General features: G+C 36.6%; 1 protein-coding gene across 1 annotated transcript in view; it reads right to left on the bottom strand.

The window, feature by feature from the left end:
* Positions 1–17,190, bottom strand: part of Gabrg2 (gamma-aminobutyric acid type A receptor subunit gamma2) — an 81,405-nt gene that overhangs the window by 38,243 nt on the left and 25,972 nt on the right. The window contains 4 exon segments of the mRNA XM_038326974.1: positions 8,716–8,853; positions 11,483–11,565; positions 14,060–14,280; positions 16,101–16,169. Coding sequence (XP_038182902.1) covers positions 8,716–8,853; positions 11,483–11,565; positions 14,060–14,280; positions 16,101–16,169 — 511 coding nt within the window.

Genomic DNA, 17,190 nt, shown 5'->3' with positions numbered 1-17,190 from the left:
GGGTGTGCTCCTGAAGGGTCCTTTGGGACCTGGGCACTTCTCTTCTTCCCAGATACCATAAAGAGAAGAGAGTACAGTATTCCAGCCTGTGCTCCCAGTATGACATTCTCCCTAAATACACACTCAGGGCAACAAGTGTAAGAGGCCATGGACTGAAGAGTCTGAAAGAAGGTGAAATAAAAGTTTTCTTCTTGTAAGTAGATCTTCTGAGGTATTTTATCACAGCAATGGAAAACAAACACAGAGACACGTCACACACACAGGGAGACACACAATCACACACACACACACACACACACACACTCACAAATAACAAAGGAAATTCTTTCCAAGCTCTTATGAAAGGCAAAATGTTCTGACTTTCACAGAAATCTCCTTTCAATGAATAAAATGGAAAATACTGTTTTTCATTAAGAATTTGTTCTTTTGGGTGTGTATAATGTTTAAAATATCAGATGCATAATATTGAATAGCATATTCTATAAATACAGACAGTAGACAAAGAAATCATTCCTTCACAGAAAATAGAATAAAAGGAAACAGATTCATTTCTGGGTAAAGTACTGACTCTGTACACTCAGTCTCAAATATGAAAATCATTTGAAGTTTTCTATTTATTTCACAGCAGCAGATGCCTTGGAGACATCTGTTAGCTGGTAGTTTTATCTGCTTACACTAATGTATCCTTAAGATTTCAAGTGACTTAGAAAATAATCTGAATAAATTTTTATACCCCAACCTGTTGGTCTCCACCTACTGCTAAAATAAGAGATTCATTCTTATATTTATTTTAAATAGTTCTCATGATAATGCTGTTATAACTATTCAAATTATATTTTTTCTTCAAGGAACAAATTTATATAAATACAATGAATTCCCGGATTTCTTATGGCAGTTAATATTTCCTTAACAACTAAATAATATCAATTAGCTGTAAATATATTTTTAGATGTGATAAAATACCATTAAATTAACTGTGTTACAATGCTTACTCTCTCTGAACACAGTTACTACCCTAAGGTAGAATGTAACAGCTTAGCATGTTACTAATGGTCATAAGTGGTCATAGGAAGTATTTCTGTCACTCATGCCTGTACCTGTAACATTAGCCATGCTTAGCTATTCTAAACTCCACAATAACTTTCTTTTTAAGTCAGTCTCTCTCTTCATGGAATATGCTATTGAGTGGCAAGGGTGAAACACCATGGGTCTGATAAATAACTATATTGAGTACCCTTGAGCAGAATACTTTAAGGCTGTAAGTTTCTGTCTGCATTTATCAAATAAGAAAACAGTGATTATCTTCCTTGGAGACTTGTGGAAATAAAACTGTATTGTTCACAATTCCCAGATGTTTGTCTTCCTTGGAGCATGCAACCCCTTTGGCCAAGGAAGCACAAGCAGAACTCACACAATCACGCATGTCCCCTTGACCAAACAATTATCTTTGGATGTCATGAGACTTCTAGAAGTACTTTCCCTTCACCCCTAGAAATCTATTTCCAGAATGTTTCCAAATACTATCAGAACAACACCAGAATTTAAAATTTAAGCACACAATGTTTAAGATGCAACATGAATAGTCCAGAATTACAGCTAATAGAAAATTACCATTTTGTTATCAACTTTGAAAAGGGGGTGGGAATTGCTATTTATTTTAAACTCAGCACCTACATGTCTGCACGTTTGCTTGTATTTGATTTGTTTTCGAAATCACAACTGAAAACTCTGAAATAAAGAAAAAATGCTTAAAAAATATTCTACCTATGGAGAAATCAACTTCTACATTTATACAATGGGGGGGGGGAGGCGTATCCTTGGTTACAGCAGGAGTTGTGGCGTGCTCAGAAGGGTTTTGGAACACTCAAGTGCACCTCTTTTATAGACAAGGAATGTTCAGTCTTGAAGATGAACAGTTTTCCAGGCTGCTCTAGGCCAACAGCAAGTTGCATTATTTAATAGTTCCCTTAAATGAAATGAATTTTAACATTTTAAATTGAAGCTTAAAAATAAAATAAAAATCCATTGTGCAGTCATCTGCCAATTTATTCAAAGATAGCATGTTACTATTTGAGTACTTTGGGAATTTTAGTATTGATTAAAATAGATTCATGACTCACAAAAATCTCAGAAATACCAAGACTACTGTACCAATGTTACTGCTGCTGATTTTCCATTCGGTCTTCTCTCCACTTTTAACTCAATTAATTAATTAAAACCTTATTAACTTTTGTCTTTGAATTTTATTTCTTGCCTCCCCACTCAATATTTAGTTTACTTCAGCAATCCATTGGTTTCTTTAATTTCCCTAGCACTATAAATTAACCTCCAGTTGGAAATTTGATTTGTATTTAGAGATTGTATGTTTCAGACACATTTAGAGCAACAGTGGAAGGTCCCCTAGAAGGGAGGGTATGAGGATTTTCTTCTTGGTTCACTATGAAGGCATTTAGGTCCCAAGGATCAATAGCCACTAAAAATCCTTTGTTTATGTTTCCATCGCAGAGTGTGTACATGGAGAACAAAGTTCTGCTCAGTACACACACACACACACACACACACACACACACACACACACACAGTAATGCAGAGAATTTGATGGCCAAATTCTATGAGTACGAATAATAAGAGCACAAAGAATTAATTGCTGGCTTAAACACTGAACATGGTGAAAATTCAGCATTGAATTCTGTATTATTTATTTTAACTGATGAAGAAGATATAGTCTTATCAAAGTAATTGTCAGCTTTGGTGGCCTGAAAGGTCAAAGGTTGAGTATAAAAAGTCTTATGTAAAATAAAGCAGCAGGTATGTTCGCACAGGATAATAGAATCGCAAGAGGGAAGGTGATGAGATTTTAATAATTAGTTATGGTGATCCTGTAATGGAATTTCCTTCCATCTGCAAGCGCCTCCCACAAGCCAGAACGCTGCCTGCATTGTTCACTTGCCTTTCTTTTTCATGGGAGTGCTGGGAATTCAAATTCATGGCCATGCACTTATGCAGAAAGCATTCCTACCCCCTGAATCATCTCCCTAGTGTCCCATGTTTTTGTTTTGTTTTGTTCTTGCTTCTTGTGCTTTAATGTTAACTAGAACACCCAATTTCATGCCTACAGCAATTCCATGGCAGTGGTGATGTTGACTTCAGATATGTTGAAGGATTTCTAAGAAAAAATTACATGAATACTAAGAGGTGAAACTAGTTTGGAAATTGAGTGGCCAGGACCTAAGGGTGCACACTGGCACTGAAGTTTCCAGGCTGTTTTGGTGTAACCACCAGTAAAAGCGTGAAGGAGAATCAGGCATTTTAAAAATTGAGAGTCTCATAAATAAGATGTTGTGGGTGGGGCCTGTGAGATAATGTTCAGTATCATAAGAGTCTGACCCTCAGGACCTACATGGTGAAAAAGAGAGAACCAACTCCCATGGATTAGAATTGATCACTGCATGCACACTGTGGCCCATGCACACACACACACACACACACACACACACACACACACACACACTAAATGAATAAATGAAATGTGTTTTCTGAAAAACTGGTTGTGAGTTAAAAAGTCCTATTAGATAGGAAGAGACCTGAGAGTGAATGCGAACATAGGACAGGCAAGGTCATTTTAGGCATACATGTGCAGGTAAGTTTTGGAATAAGCTGAGTAACTACAGAAAAATAATGCTGAAAGTGGCATGAGGAGGCTGGTTTCTTAAGTGCTAGAAATAACATTGTGAGTTTGACTGAATTTGCTTCATTCTTGACGTATGCTGGGCTTTGTCCAGTGGGGCCTCACAGCACCAACAGGGGAGCAAAATAGTGTAATAAGTAATAAGTAAGGGAAAAAAAAAACATGTGTCTGGGAGCAGACCTATTAAATGTATGCCCCATGAGTGGATGCCATTCTCACAAATAAATCCTCAACGTCATTGACTGTGATATGAGCATTGTTGGTAATTGTAGTTAATTTTGCGATTTGGGGAACGGCTATAAGTTGTTTGCACACAGGGAGAATGCAGGTGCCTGTTGGTCGCGTTCAAGAAGTTCTGCTGCTTTTCGTTTAATTTACAAGGCACACACCTTGGAGGAGAGCGGCTGGCAGCAGGGACAGGCCTTAATAAGTTGCAGACATAGTCCAGATAAGAACAGACAAATTTGTGAACTAGGGCAGTGGCAATGGCAACAGAAAGGAGGGCAGTTACACAAGAGATTTCAGAGGCACAGGAGCCTTCATGATTCATTAGGTGTGGGAGGTAGAGACATGACTCTGACTCTGAGTGTTCATGCCTGGCTCACAGGGGCCATGGTGGTGCTGTTGCCAGATAATGAACCGTCAGGAAGAGATGGGGTTTGGACAGAGGATTGTTAGATCAGGCCTCGGGATGATAAAGTGACTGAACTGAAGGCACTAAGTGCCACACTAATTTACCACCTGGAAAATATTTCCCTCAAGGGACGGCACAGAGGTACTGATAGTAAATAAGATGACTTGGGAGGTAAATTCGAGGACTATGAAGAGGCAATGGCTTAACTAGAGAGGAATTCTTTCCTATACAAACTTCTGTATCTTGTTTATAAAAGGGAGGCGTATAAGCTTCAGTGCTAGTTGTGGTACATTCTGCCTTCTCTTTCAACATACTCAGTTTTGGAAGCATAAATGCACATACCTATACACACACACACCCACACACACATATATATTAACATAGTTTATTATACTTTATAGTAACTCCTGTTCATATTAAGCACTTCTGACATGTTACTTTTGCTAATTAAAAAAAAAATGTTCATCTAGCTTGTTCAGGAATCTAATTTAAAGAAAAGTAACACCGAGAAAAGGGCTCCAGCTTCAACCATGATGAGCCAGGAGTCACTGTGCCCCATCTTCCCACACAGTTCCCTGACATTCTATAAATGAGCAACATCATCAGAGTCATACACAATGCTCATCTCCAGCAACTTGGTGTCATCAGCTGTGGGGACACGCTAGGCATTTGTGATGTTAGCTTGATATGAACCTGGAACATTCTAGCTTTGATAAGTCACTTTTCTCCGAATTACTCCTCCTCTAACCGAAACTGCAGAGAACACACTGGTCTTTCAGCTGCTTTTGACTATGCTCTCAAATCATCAGGTTTGTGATGCTTTCCGTTCTACCTTGCTTGCTCTACATCTGTCTACCTGCTCTCTTGAGTCTCGCACCAGCACCTCCCACCAGTTCTTTTATACTGGATTTTCTAGAATATTTTTGGAGACAGGGTCTCTCTGTGTAGCTTTGCAACTTGTCCTGGAATTTACTTTGTAGCCCCAACTGGCCCCAAACTCACAGAGATCCACCTGTCTCTGCCTCCAGAGTGCTGGGATTAAAGGTGTTCACCACCACCAATAGACTATTGTTACAAGCATCAAGGTGCCCTGTTGGTACTGATGCTAGTTTTCAACTCAGGCTGTATGTTCATTGAGGCCATTCAAATAGAAATGCACAGGAAACACACATTTTTAAAAGGAGAGCAAGGAGTAGAATGAAATGATAACTGTTGAACCTCGCCCTTCCCACTAAACTCCACATGAAGTTGAGTTTCATGAAGAGAAGTTATTGTAAAAACTCTAGCATTCACCCTCCCTATATATAGCTTCACTGAGACTTCCTTAGAGAGAGTAATGTTATCATGGGATGTTGCTAATTCTTACCATGTTTAAAGTGATTGGAGTCGCTTCTGTACATTTGTCTTAACAAATGCCCATAGGCAGTCTCCAAGTTACATGGGCGGGGGGCACCTATACTAGGAATTTATGAAGCACATCAGCCTTTTTCTGCTGCTATTTGTGCTGAACATCTTGCTGAAACAAATTGAGTAAACAAAAAGCATGCTAGTCATGAGTTTGTGGCTGCTGTTTTAGGGTGTTGGTACAAAAATAAAAACGTGGATATACAGCAGAACATAATCCCAGTTTCTCTCTCTGGAAGAGATAACCACTGGAGAATATTTTTATATTACTTTTATATATGGGAAGTCTTAGTTCAAAGGTAGTCTTGAGATTTTATTCAGCTTGGACCAAATGGAAAAAAAGATGTTCTAGTACATGATGATCAGGATCCCTGCGAGTGAAGGAACAGAAGGCCACCTTTCTCCATGCACTCAGCCCTGTTTCTGCCTCTTTGCTTGCTTTTCCAAAACAAAAGAATCTTTAGATGAAACATGTCAGTGTTGAAAGACATGCAAGGGTCAGATGCTTCTGTAGTTTGGAGAATGGTGTGCTGAAGGCTGATTTTGAAATTTCAGTTTCATTTAGTTCCTGGTTCTTCTCGTCTCTGAGTAACAGAGACAGTACCTTCCAAATAGCTCAATACAAAAATCATGTCCTATGAATTTTGCAAAAAGGAACTATAGGAAATCTGATTAACAGTTAGGTATATAATTCAAAGTCCTTCCTTAATATAATTGATAGCGTGGTGAGAACCTAATGTCTGAAATTGGGACATATTTAAGTTGATATAATAGCATTGAATATTCTGCACAGAGCCCACATTCGACTTTTCAGAGTTCAAACTGACTACACATAGAAAATGTTCCTTCTTTCAAAATATGTCAAATTTGCTCCCACAGAGAGTTTTGAAAAAAAACATAGCATTTATATTTGTTACTTTTATATTACTGTGCAAAAGCACTATGACCAACACATTTTTATAGAAGAATTTATTGGGGGCTTACAGTGTTACAAGATGAGTCCATGGACCATCATCATGGGGAGTGTGAGTGCAAGCACTCAGGCAGGGTGCCGGTACAGTCACTGGGAGTTTGAATATGACACACAGTCACAAGGCAGAGCTGACTGTAGTGCTGTAGGCTTTTGAAATCTGACAGTCTACACACAATGATACAGCTTGTATTGGTTAGGGTTACTATTGTGGCAAAACATCATGTCAAAAACCAAGTTGAGAAAGAAAGGGTTTATTTGGCTAGATATCCTGAATCAAAATCCCTTGAGGGAAGCAGAGTCAAGAAATCAAATTAGGCTTGAGCCTGGAGGCAGGGGTGGACAGGCTGTTGAGTCTTTCTTACTGGCCTACTCCCCATGGTTCATTTAGCAGGCTTTTGTATAGCTCACAGGATCACTATGGTCAAAGCCATATTAGGCTGGGCCCTCCATAATCTATCACTTATTAAGAAAATGTCCTGTGATCTTGCTTACAGCCCAATCTTATTGAAGCATTTTCTCAGTTAAGATTTCCTCCTCTCAGATAGCTTTAGCTTGTGTCTTGTTGACATAAAACTAGCCAGCACATACTTCCTTCAACAAGTCCACACTTTCCAATCCTTCCAAAAAACACTTCAACTATAGGGAACCAAATATTCAAACATCAGTGTATGCTAAATTTTCTTGTTCAGACCACACTGCCATTAAATGTCATGGTACTTCATATAAAACATATTGACTTTCAGCTTCTCTTAATAATTTAATGCCATGGCTATGTGTCCTTAACAAAATGCAGTTTTAGCTACATTTATGATTAACAGCTCTATAATGCCAGTATCAGTTTATGTATACTATGTACATATATGTATATATCATATACACATACTCTCAGTGAGTAGTTCTTTTAATACATATGAAGCAATTAGGAAAATTGGTCCCAGAAGAATTTCAAATAATGTCACAATATCTATAGACAATGCCTGATGCAGTTGTGACAAGACAGGTCTATACAAAATGCAAAGCATGTTATCTAAACCAGTTATGAAGCCAGTATAAAATAATTAAACTGAGCAGTGATTTCCAGACATAATAATCCAGATGCACGTATGAACTCACAGCAACTGTAACAGCGACAGCATGCATAAGCACTCTGCAAGTTCCAGCCAGAGAAATCCCAACATAGAGGGTGGGAGGTAAATGCATAATTTTTTAACTGAGGAGATATTAAAATTTGATAGCCTCTGGTAGAGGAGGATTCTGGGTTTTTGGTTTTATTTGCTTGTTTTATGATGGGACCTCTGAATGACTAACTTTATACACTAGAAGAGGCCTCAATTCCAACATTAATTGTGCAACAGAAACTGGTACAAAAGGAAGAAAAAAAAGTAGTAATCACAAAGTTGGGTGGGAATGGGTAAAAGTACAGTAAGGGTGGTATTTGAAGAGTTTGAGTATGTTAAGTCTCAAAGACTTAACAAAAGTATTTTTAAAATAAAAAAAAACATCTACTTCATTTACTTTTGTGGTTATTTTTTCTTTCTTTTTTTGGTTTTTCGAGACAGGGTTTCTCTGCGGCTTTTTTAGAGCCTGTCCTGGAACTAGCTCTTGTAGACCAGGCTGGCCTCTAACTCACAGAGATCCGCCTGCCTCTGCCTCCCGAGTGCTGGGATTAAAGGCGTGCGCCACCACCGCCCGGCCTTTTGTGGTTATTGAAAAATGTTTCCATTTCAATATACTAAGAAACAGACCCCTCAAAGGAATAAATTAATTTGCACCTAATATACATTTTCTATTCACAAATAATTGCCATTAATTTTCTAAAGTTAGTAAATAAAATACTAGACTATTTTAAATTCAATTTGCTTTAAATTGATCAGTTACATGTATACTCATCTGTGCTACGAAAATACCAAGAAATCAATATGCCTCATGGTCTTCCTAAATGTCATGTAGAGATCTGCATCAAAAAGCTTTGCAAAGTACATGTGTCCCTTAAAATTCTTCTCAAGAGCAACTTACCAGAAGTTGTCTTCACTACTTCAGTGGTGTTCCTCAGTCCAACAAATGAAAACTGGTAGAGCCGCCAAGATCGCGTGTCACCCACTTCAACAGAACTACGCTTCCACTGATAAACAATTTCCTCACGTGGATAGCCATCTACCATGAGATGAGAACACTCACGTTAAATGCAACAGCGGAGGGATACAGGTAGCAACTACCTTCTTTGAACAAGTTGCAGATGCTAAGGGAGACAGCACTGCAAGTCATATAAGCACCCTGGACTGAGAGGTACTGCTCTGTGAAAACTTAACCAATTCTGACCACACCCTGCTGGAACGGACTGAAAGTAACAAAGTCAAAACTGCCTTTGAACAAGCACTCTTAATTGCATAGAATGTAAAAAAATAAATGATGTTCTAAATATTATATTTGTATTTTATATCACCTGAGATAATACAAAAATGTCCAGTATAAAATAAAGATTAAAAATGTAAGATAGTGTTTCACAGTCAAGTCTTGCCAGTAGGTCAAGATTTTGAGTCATGTAGACACAAGAAACAATGAGAAAGGTGCAATAAAAGTATTTCTCCAATTCTTAATAGCAGGACCATTTACATTATTATGTCAAGTTGTTCATCTTGTATCAATACTTGTTGTCAAGTATTACATGGTTAGTGTGTGGCAGAGAGCAAGGAGAAGAGGAAATACAGGATGGTATTAGGATGCAGTTTGGACTCAGTTTTAAGATAAATAGATACCGCACTTTGAAGTTAGTATGTAGAAATGCCAATGGATACACACAAATGTGCATAGAGGAATAGAATATCTTTACAAAAAATAGCATTACACTAACAATCAGGGAAAAGTAGTGACTTTGTGTATAATTTCCATAGGTATCATAGAAATTTTCTTAACTATTTTGTAAAATAATTCTTAACAGTAATTATCATAATTCCACTATTAAAGAACCGATGGACAGTGAACATTTCCTGAGTGGACAACATTATCATGAATTAGCTGTGTGCTGTGGGAACTCCTTTAGCCAATAGCCTTTAAGACACTAGCCGACTTTGGGACTGGACTCAAGTACTGTAAATGCAGATGAAAAAGTGTGTGCAGGGGGTGGGGAGTGGTTTCTGACTGCTGGATTTGGTTCTAGTTCCAAGAGCATGCAGAGGACTGAGGGTCACTACTCTTTCTGTGAGTTTACCCTCTAACAAATAGACCTTTATTATACTTGATTCTAGGCTAGTGTAAAACTATATCATATCACAACCACTATGTACTATACTGTCCTTTTCTCAGTAAAATATGAACTTCATTAAAACCAAGAGTGCTAATAAAACTCAGTGGTAGAATATTGTAGAGCATGGAACAAGGTCCTAGTTTCACTTTCTCATATGGCCCCAAATGAATGGGTGCACGAATGAATAAGTAAGAAATGAACATTACTTCAACTATTCATATATTAATAATATTAAATTAGATAATCCATGACTATAAAGTATGTTTTTCATTTTAATAAAATAGTCTTTGCTTTACACTTTTATTTTAATTTTGGTTGAATCTTTGTTTACTTTTGTAAGAGAGAGTAGATAGATGACATCTACAAATAAGGCGGGTACATTTGTAGCAGCACTGAAGATGGGAAAAGTATGGTGCCCCAAGGGAACACTGTGGGGAGTGTAGTGGTGACTGATTTTCTTCCAGCAGTAAGCGACATTATATTGTGTGTGTGTGTGTTCAGAGGACAATCGTTAATTGCAAGTTCATGGCACAATTATTTCCTGTTTTTGAGTTTCAACTAACTCGAAAGAATAGCAGCTCTACTTGGTTAGTAACAGACAATAAGGCTATTCTCTCTCAAAGTGAGGGGAATGTCAACTTTATAACTGAACACATTTTACTCAAATAGATAAGCACGAAATCAGATGTATAATGGGATGTTTTCTAAAATTTATATTATGCACATTTATATCCTTGGAATTGATGACTTAACTGAGGATTGCTTCTCTTATCATTGGTCTTTTAAAATTAACTATGCCTATGATTTTATTTATCTTAGGAGTTTCCCTGACTCCCTCGCAGAGAAATTATATTGATAAAAATGTCTCCTTCAAAATCCATAAATAATTTTTCATGTATCCAATTATGTCCAACTGTCATATAAAAAACAAAGCAGAGAAGGATAATCTAACATGGATTATTAACAAATAGGAAACCATTTAGAAAACTGATGCCTATTTCGTTTCAAATATCTGTGCAGAAGTGTTAACGCTTAATTGATGGTAGGATTGTCAAAGATCCTCTTGGTAACTTATATTATCCAATAAAGATGATAACAATAAGTCATGCTTTTATTGTGTTGAGATGCCATGCATTTTTACACATATTATACTGACAGAGCAGTGTTAATGTGGGACACATCTTGCCTAAAAAAAAACTTAAAAAAAAAAAAACTCTTCGGAGTCCATTGAATAAGGGAAGTGGAGGTATAGACTCAATGGGTGTGCCCTTTCTATTGAGTTCAGACCTGGTCTTAAAGTCCTCTCAACAGTGACTCTGGGAATCCATTATCTATTTTCTAAAATTTCCCGCTCAATAAACTCTACTGCAGAGCTTTTCTTAATTGGCATAATTTGGAATTACAATTAAAAAAAAAGATTTCAGAATCAATAACGTAACCCGCGGCCACTATGCAACTTCTATGTTTCATTACGTTAACTGATGAGGTTATCGGAATGACTACAAGTGACAGGGCACAGTGAAAGAGAGCGCTGCTTACAGCTGGAGAACTCCAGGGGGCAGGAGTGCTCGTCCATCGGGAAGTTGTGCAATTGCAGCTGGCACTCAGCGTCGATGGTCAGCCTACGTAGAATGACAACGGAGAAAACCACCAGCGTCATTTCTAAACCGCACATCGGCATCCTTTCTAGAACAACCTGATGTCCCTATTGATAATATAGCCTGATCCTCAGTGGACAAAACAATTCTATATCCAGGTTTAAAAAAAAAAGTATTTCTATGTGAAAATTTTCATATAGCAACACAACCATCTACTTCGGCTCAACTCAATTTATTCAAAATATGTGATTCCTTGTTTTGTATCTTATCTTATTTATTTTTTACAAATTAATTGCACACACTGGAGATTTCTCGGTGAATATATTTAACTCGTTTAAGAGAACAAACTGTTTTCAGAAGTTAAGCACATTTAATGTTGGCATCAATATGAATTCTGGCACTTCTCTGATCTTATCAGCTAATTAACACAAAGCCTTCTGTTGGCAAGAACTTGCTGTCTTTAAATTGCCATAGGTGGGTTTTAAAATGCCTCTGCGGTGCAACGGACTTATGTGCATTTTTACAACAGAACACCATGAAGCCATCAAAGAGAATGCTGTAAAGAAGGGGGTTATCTAAACACGTAAAGGAGATGCTAAATGCACATACACTGAGAAATTGGGAAAGTCTTAGCCATTGAATTCCATTTTGTACAGAATTAAAGCCTAAAGAATCAGGAGTTCTGCACCCTGGACTGAGACTCCAGGAGTCTAAATCTAAAAGAGTCCAGATGTTCTGACCTCCTTTGCAGACGCATGGGAAAAAGTTACACTGTAACGGTGATGGTTGGTAGTTTTCAAAATAGTCACATCTGTGAGTTGGATTTCTTATAACCTACAATGCCACTGCTTAAGTGATAAAACTGTTATTTTATAAAAATTTAATTTCAAAGAATTTCCAATAGACATAACTTTTAATTGGGCATATTTAAATTTTTGTAGTGTAATAAAGCAATTAATGACTTTTCTGTGCATCTTTAGTGCATATAAAGCATGGACTAAGTGAACTATTTCCAAAGAATGCACTTTTAGTGTTCTGTGGTATTTGAACCTCCTCAAGGTTACATGACCAGGGAAGGACAAGTCACAGGACTTGGACTTAGGCTTACCACTTTTCATAGCAGGGAGGTTTTAATAATTTTCTTCTTATGATTTTTTTCAAAGAAAAGCTTGGCTTTATTCATAAATGATATTTTAATTAAATTTGATTTATTATTAGAATAATCTCTCAAAATTAAAGTGAAATTTTTACAAATTAAAGATAATGCAGATAGTTTGCAAATATAAATACAGACTCAGAAATATATAGCCCTATACACGTGCACGTATATATACAGACACTTTTAGTTCAGATAAGAAACTGAGCTAAAACCATCTTTCTCTCTCTATGTACATACATTGTCTCAAGTCTTAAGCAGACCACAACTGACACTTTTGGGATACTTCCATAATTAAACAGTATAGTGCTTCCTCAGATTAACAGAACTAAAAAATGACTACAACATTATAAGATGATAAGACCTGAGATAGGGTGAATGATTGCACATTTCAAAAGCCAGTTCAAGCCCGGTGGCGGTGGCGCACACCTTTAATCCCAGCACTCGGGAGGCAGAGGCAGGCAGATCTCTGAGTTCGAGGCCAGCCTGGTCTACAAGAGCTAGTTCCAGGACAGGCTCTAGAAACTACAGGGAAACCCTGTCTCGAAAAAAAAAAAAAAAAAAAAAAAGCCAGTTCGAGCTCTGATTCATAATACAGACTTTGATTTTCACATTTCTTTTTCTAATCATTACCTTATCAGTAATTTAATAAGCTTTCAATGACTTTAAACTCGACACAATGGCTTACTTTTGCAATTGGAGCCACTTTTTCTCAATAACTAATCTAGCTGGTAAAGGTTCAGGCAATTTTAAAATATATGGTCAATATTCAGTATTAAGAATTATAAGACATATATTTTGCTGCTACCTTTTACATGCCAAAACCTAGAAGTGTGCTATTTAAATTTCTGCTAATATGCAAATAATTTTATGTCTGAAATACTTATGTATTAGGCCCCGTAGTTAGCATTGTACCCATCATTCTTTTCTCTTCTAACAAACATGTGGGTAAGATCCTGACCCGACAGCTAAGAAGTACTAGCTATAGTACTTCTATACTTCCATTAAAGAACAGAGGTAAGTTAGTGGAAGGTAAGAAGACGTAAACACATCACAGAAAGTGGGGGCTCCACCTTTTCTAATAATTTATATATTTGCTTGCTTAATTCATTGAAATAGAAAATGTATCAAGAGAAGTGTCATGCTTCTTGTGTAGAAAAGAACTTTGATATGTATTCTAGAACCAAATCCTTCCAATATATTCTGTACATAGAAATTTCACAGTTGCCTGAGTTCATGACAAGATAGAAAGCAAAGAGCCACATGCTTCCCTTTCTTTCCTTCCATCCTTCCTTCCTAAAAGCATAGGGTGGATTTTGTTCTTTTATTCCCAACACCCTCCCCCCCACCAAAAAAAAATACCTTAAGGTATAGAGAACTCGACCATCATTCCAAATTCTCAGCATCCTGTTGGGAGTGGTGATCCAATGAGCATCAGCCTTTTTGGAGTTCCTGAAGAAAGTGTCTGGAATCCAAATTTTCCCCACCATGTTGCTGTTCAACCGGAGAACTTTAATGGTACTGTTAAATTTCAAACGTCTGTCATACCAGGTTTGGGCAAAAAATATATCAATTGTATATTCCTGTTTTAAAAAGAACAGAGGATTTAAAGTGTTTGTGTTTCTCAGTCCCATGAATGTTGCCAGATGAGGCAGTGTTGTTTGGGTTCTGAATAGCTCAAAAGGAATTAACAGCTTTCCTGATGAGATCACTACCATATCTGGTTTTGACATCAGTTTCATAAAGTTTTTATTTCTGGCCAAATAGCCAACCCCTGGTGTGTATGTGTACATTTCTGTGTGTTTCTCTGTGTGTCTGTGTATTCCTGAGTGTTTCTCTGTGTGTTTGCGTATGTACTTTGTGTATGTGTATGTCTCTCTCTTTCTGTGTGTGTGTGTGTGTCTGTGTATGTCTGTATCTATGTCTGTCTATGTATGTCTGTGTATGTGTGTGTCTGTATGTGTGTGACTCTTCAACGGTTTTTATTCTGGGTCAGTCTTCTTACTAAATGCTTTTCACTTGTCAGCTGATTTGTATCCCACCTTAAGTCAATAATCCAAAGAATCAAGTCTCATAATATAAACATATCATAAATAATGTACTATCCTCATGGTTCCAAATAACCATTCCGGATTCTTGTATTACTTTATATCTTGATTTCAATCAGATTGATTGAAATATGGAAAAGTAGGACAGACAAAATCAAACTTATAGTTCTTAGAATAAAGAAGATTCAGCAAGGCCTCTTAGGTGTCCAGTAGCCTATACTCCATTTTATACATGAAAAACTCGAGGCACCAGGGGAAGTATTGTTTTTTCAGGACCATATGCAACATCAGATACACTTCTCTCGCTTCTTCCACGCTGCTTTGTACCCCTCTTGTCTGTATTAGCTGCTACCGTGTCTCGCCGTGCACACAACAAACAGTACACTGCTTCTGTCCTGTACGTGCTCACAGTTTAGTTTAGGGCTTGAAGGTTAATTTTTTAGAGAGGAGAAAGCATTTTAAATAATTATTTTTAGCTAATTAAAGGCTGAGCTGAAAAGGAAAATGATGTGATAATGTGAACACACTTTAGTATCAAACAAATGAAATTAAATACAACGATAAAAACAGCATTTTACAGAACTAAGAGACAATTTGCCAGAACCATAATTCTGATACCAAGATAATCTCTTTTAATATACTGTCAACAAGACAAAGCTAAATTATTACTTACAGACTGTCTTTAATATTTAGCACTTGTACCAGGACACTAAAGATGTAAAAACTGAGGATTATTTTGATAATTATGTAAGTTTTCTATAATTTTATCTGAGTCTCTGTATTTATCTGTATAGAATAAATTTATTCTAGCATGCCATAATATATCATATTACTATACTATATGCTGTGTACTGAAATAGTATTTTTCTGCTATGTATTTTGACTACATTTGCTTTTTTATTTTATTTTAACTATATTAATTATATAACAAGTATACTATAAGTTTATTCCCTTATATTTTTGTGTTATAATAATTAGTATTTCACTTCAGATTTGGGCTGAAAAATATTGTAAGTATGAATACTTGCTCTGGAAAAGATTTATAAATTGAAGCAAAGTATTATTTTTACAACATCAATCTTCTAAATCATAAAAGAGCTTTATATTTTGCTGTAGGTAGCAATTGAAAGGTTTACAGTGATTGTTGGGTCAACATTAAATCAAAATCACACTCATTGATTTAATTTCTAAACATGTTTGAGTTTTATGATAAAAATGCTTAAATTTTTAACTGCTTCAATTGACATGAAAAAAATCAGTCTTTAAGTTTATCTTTCCTTTGCAAATTTTTGATTCCCTTTTTAAAAATTCCTTATTATTTCTTAGCTAAAAACAAATTATATTTTTAACTCAACCATATTGATAGCATTCACTGGGCCAATGCTGTTCACATACATATCCGTTTGAATTAATGTCGGTTTTCACTGCAAGGAAATTAGAGGAATATAATTTTTTGTTTGTTTGTTTTAACCATGAATAAAACTGTATTTTTTGTCTGTTTCTTAGCCTAGCTCACTTAGCTTGCATTAAAATGATCTACACAGGACTAATTCAGTATTAGTCAATACCTTAGCTTTTCATAATGTATTGTTGTCAAAAAAAATCTCTTTTTTAAGGATGTTGTTTCAAAAAGCAAGTGTAGTAGTTTGGGGGGCTTTTTTTGTTAGAGTATGCAAAAGTGAGAGAAGTAAAAAAAATCTTCTTTCTGTTTGCTTTTCTATAGCATCTTGTCAGATAGCCTGAAATTTTAATCATTTTTTTCTCTCTGAGCTCTAGAAACTGTGCCTCCTGACCCCACTTGATTGATGTATACAGAACATGATTACTAAGTGGCAGAAGAAACTCTATATTTAAAAAGTTCAAAGTAGACACAAACAGCAATAATGTAACATTGCTTTGTCAATTCTTTGACCACCAACATTGCCCTCAACATCTCCAAACCACATCAAATTGAGATCTTCACTAATGATCTACAGGGTTGCTGTGACTGCGTAGAGAGTAAGAAGGAAACCGCCAGGAAGCCCATTACACCACCAATCTGTGTAGACAGAACTAATACTAAAAAATAGGTGGTGTAATGCTCACGATCAAATGAATGTGATCTATATTGATTTAAAATTTAATTAGCAGAAGATACTCGAGGTCCTTCTGGGCTTTAATTCAAGCATTTTTATCTCATCTTATTCATTTTCCTTGAAAGTACCATGCCCAAACTCTCTGTGACAGATGGAATTCTTCATCAGTGGTGACATCCAAACCCTTCACTTCCTGTGAAGGAGGTTACTTAGTTGATCTCTTGACTTTGGGGTTGGTGGATCTTACTTGGACAGATACTATCTTTACAAAAGTGAATGGCAGGTCTAAGCCCAAACATGGTTAACCATGTCTCTTTTTCTTTTCTATTACCATGAAAAAGATTTTCACAGTTCACACCCTGATTCTGGA

This window comes from Arvicola amphibius, chromosome 4 (genome assembly GCF_903992535.2).
Source record: "Arvicola amphibius chromosome 4, mArvAmp1.2, whole genome shotgun sequence".
Classification (NCBI taxonomy): domain Eukaryota; kingdom Metazoa; phylum Chordata; class Mammalia; order Rodentia; family Cricetidae; genus Arvicola; species Arvicola amphibius.
Note: the sequence above shows the minus strand (reverse complement) of the source record. Positions and strands in the feature narration are given on the sequence as shown.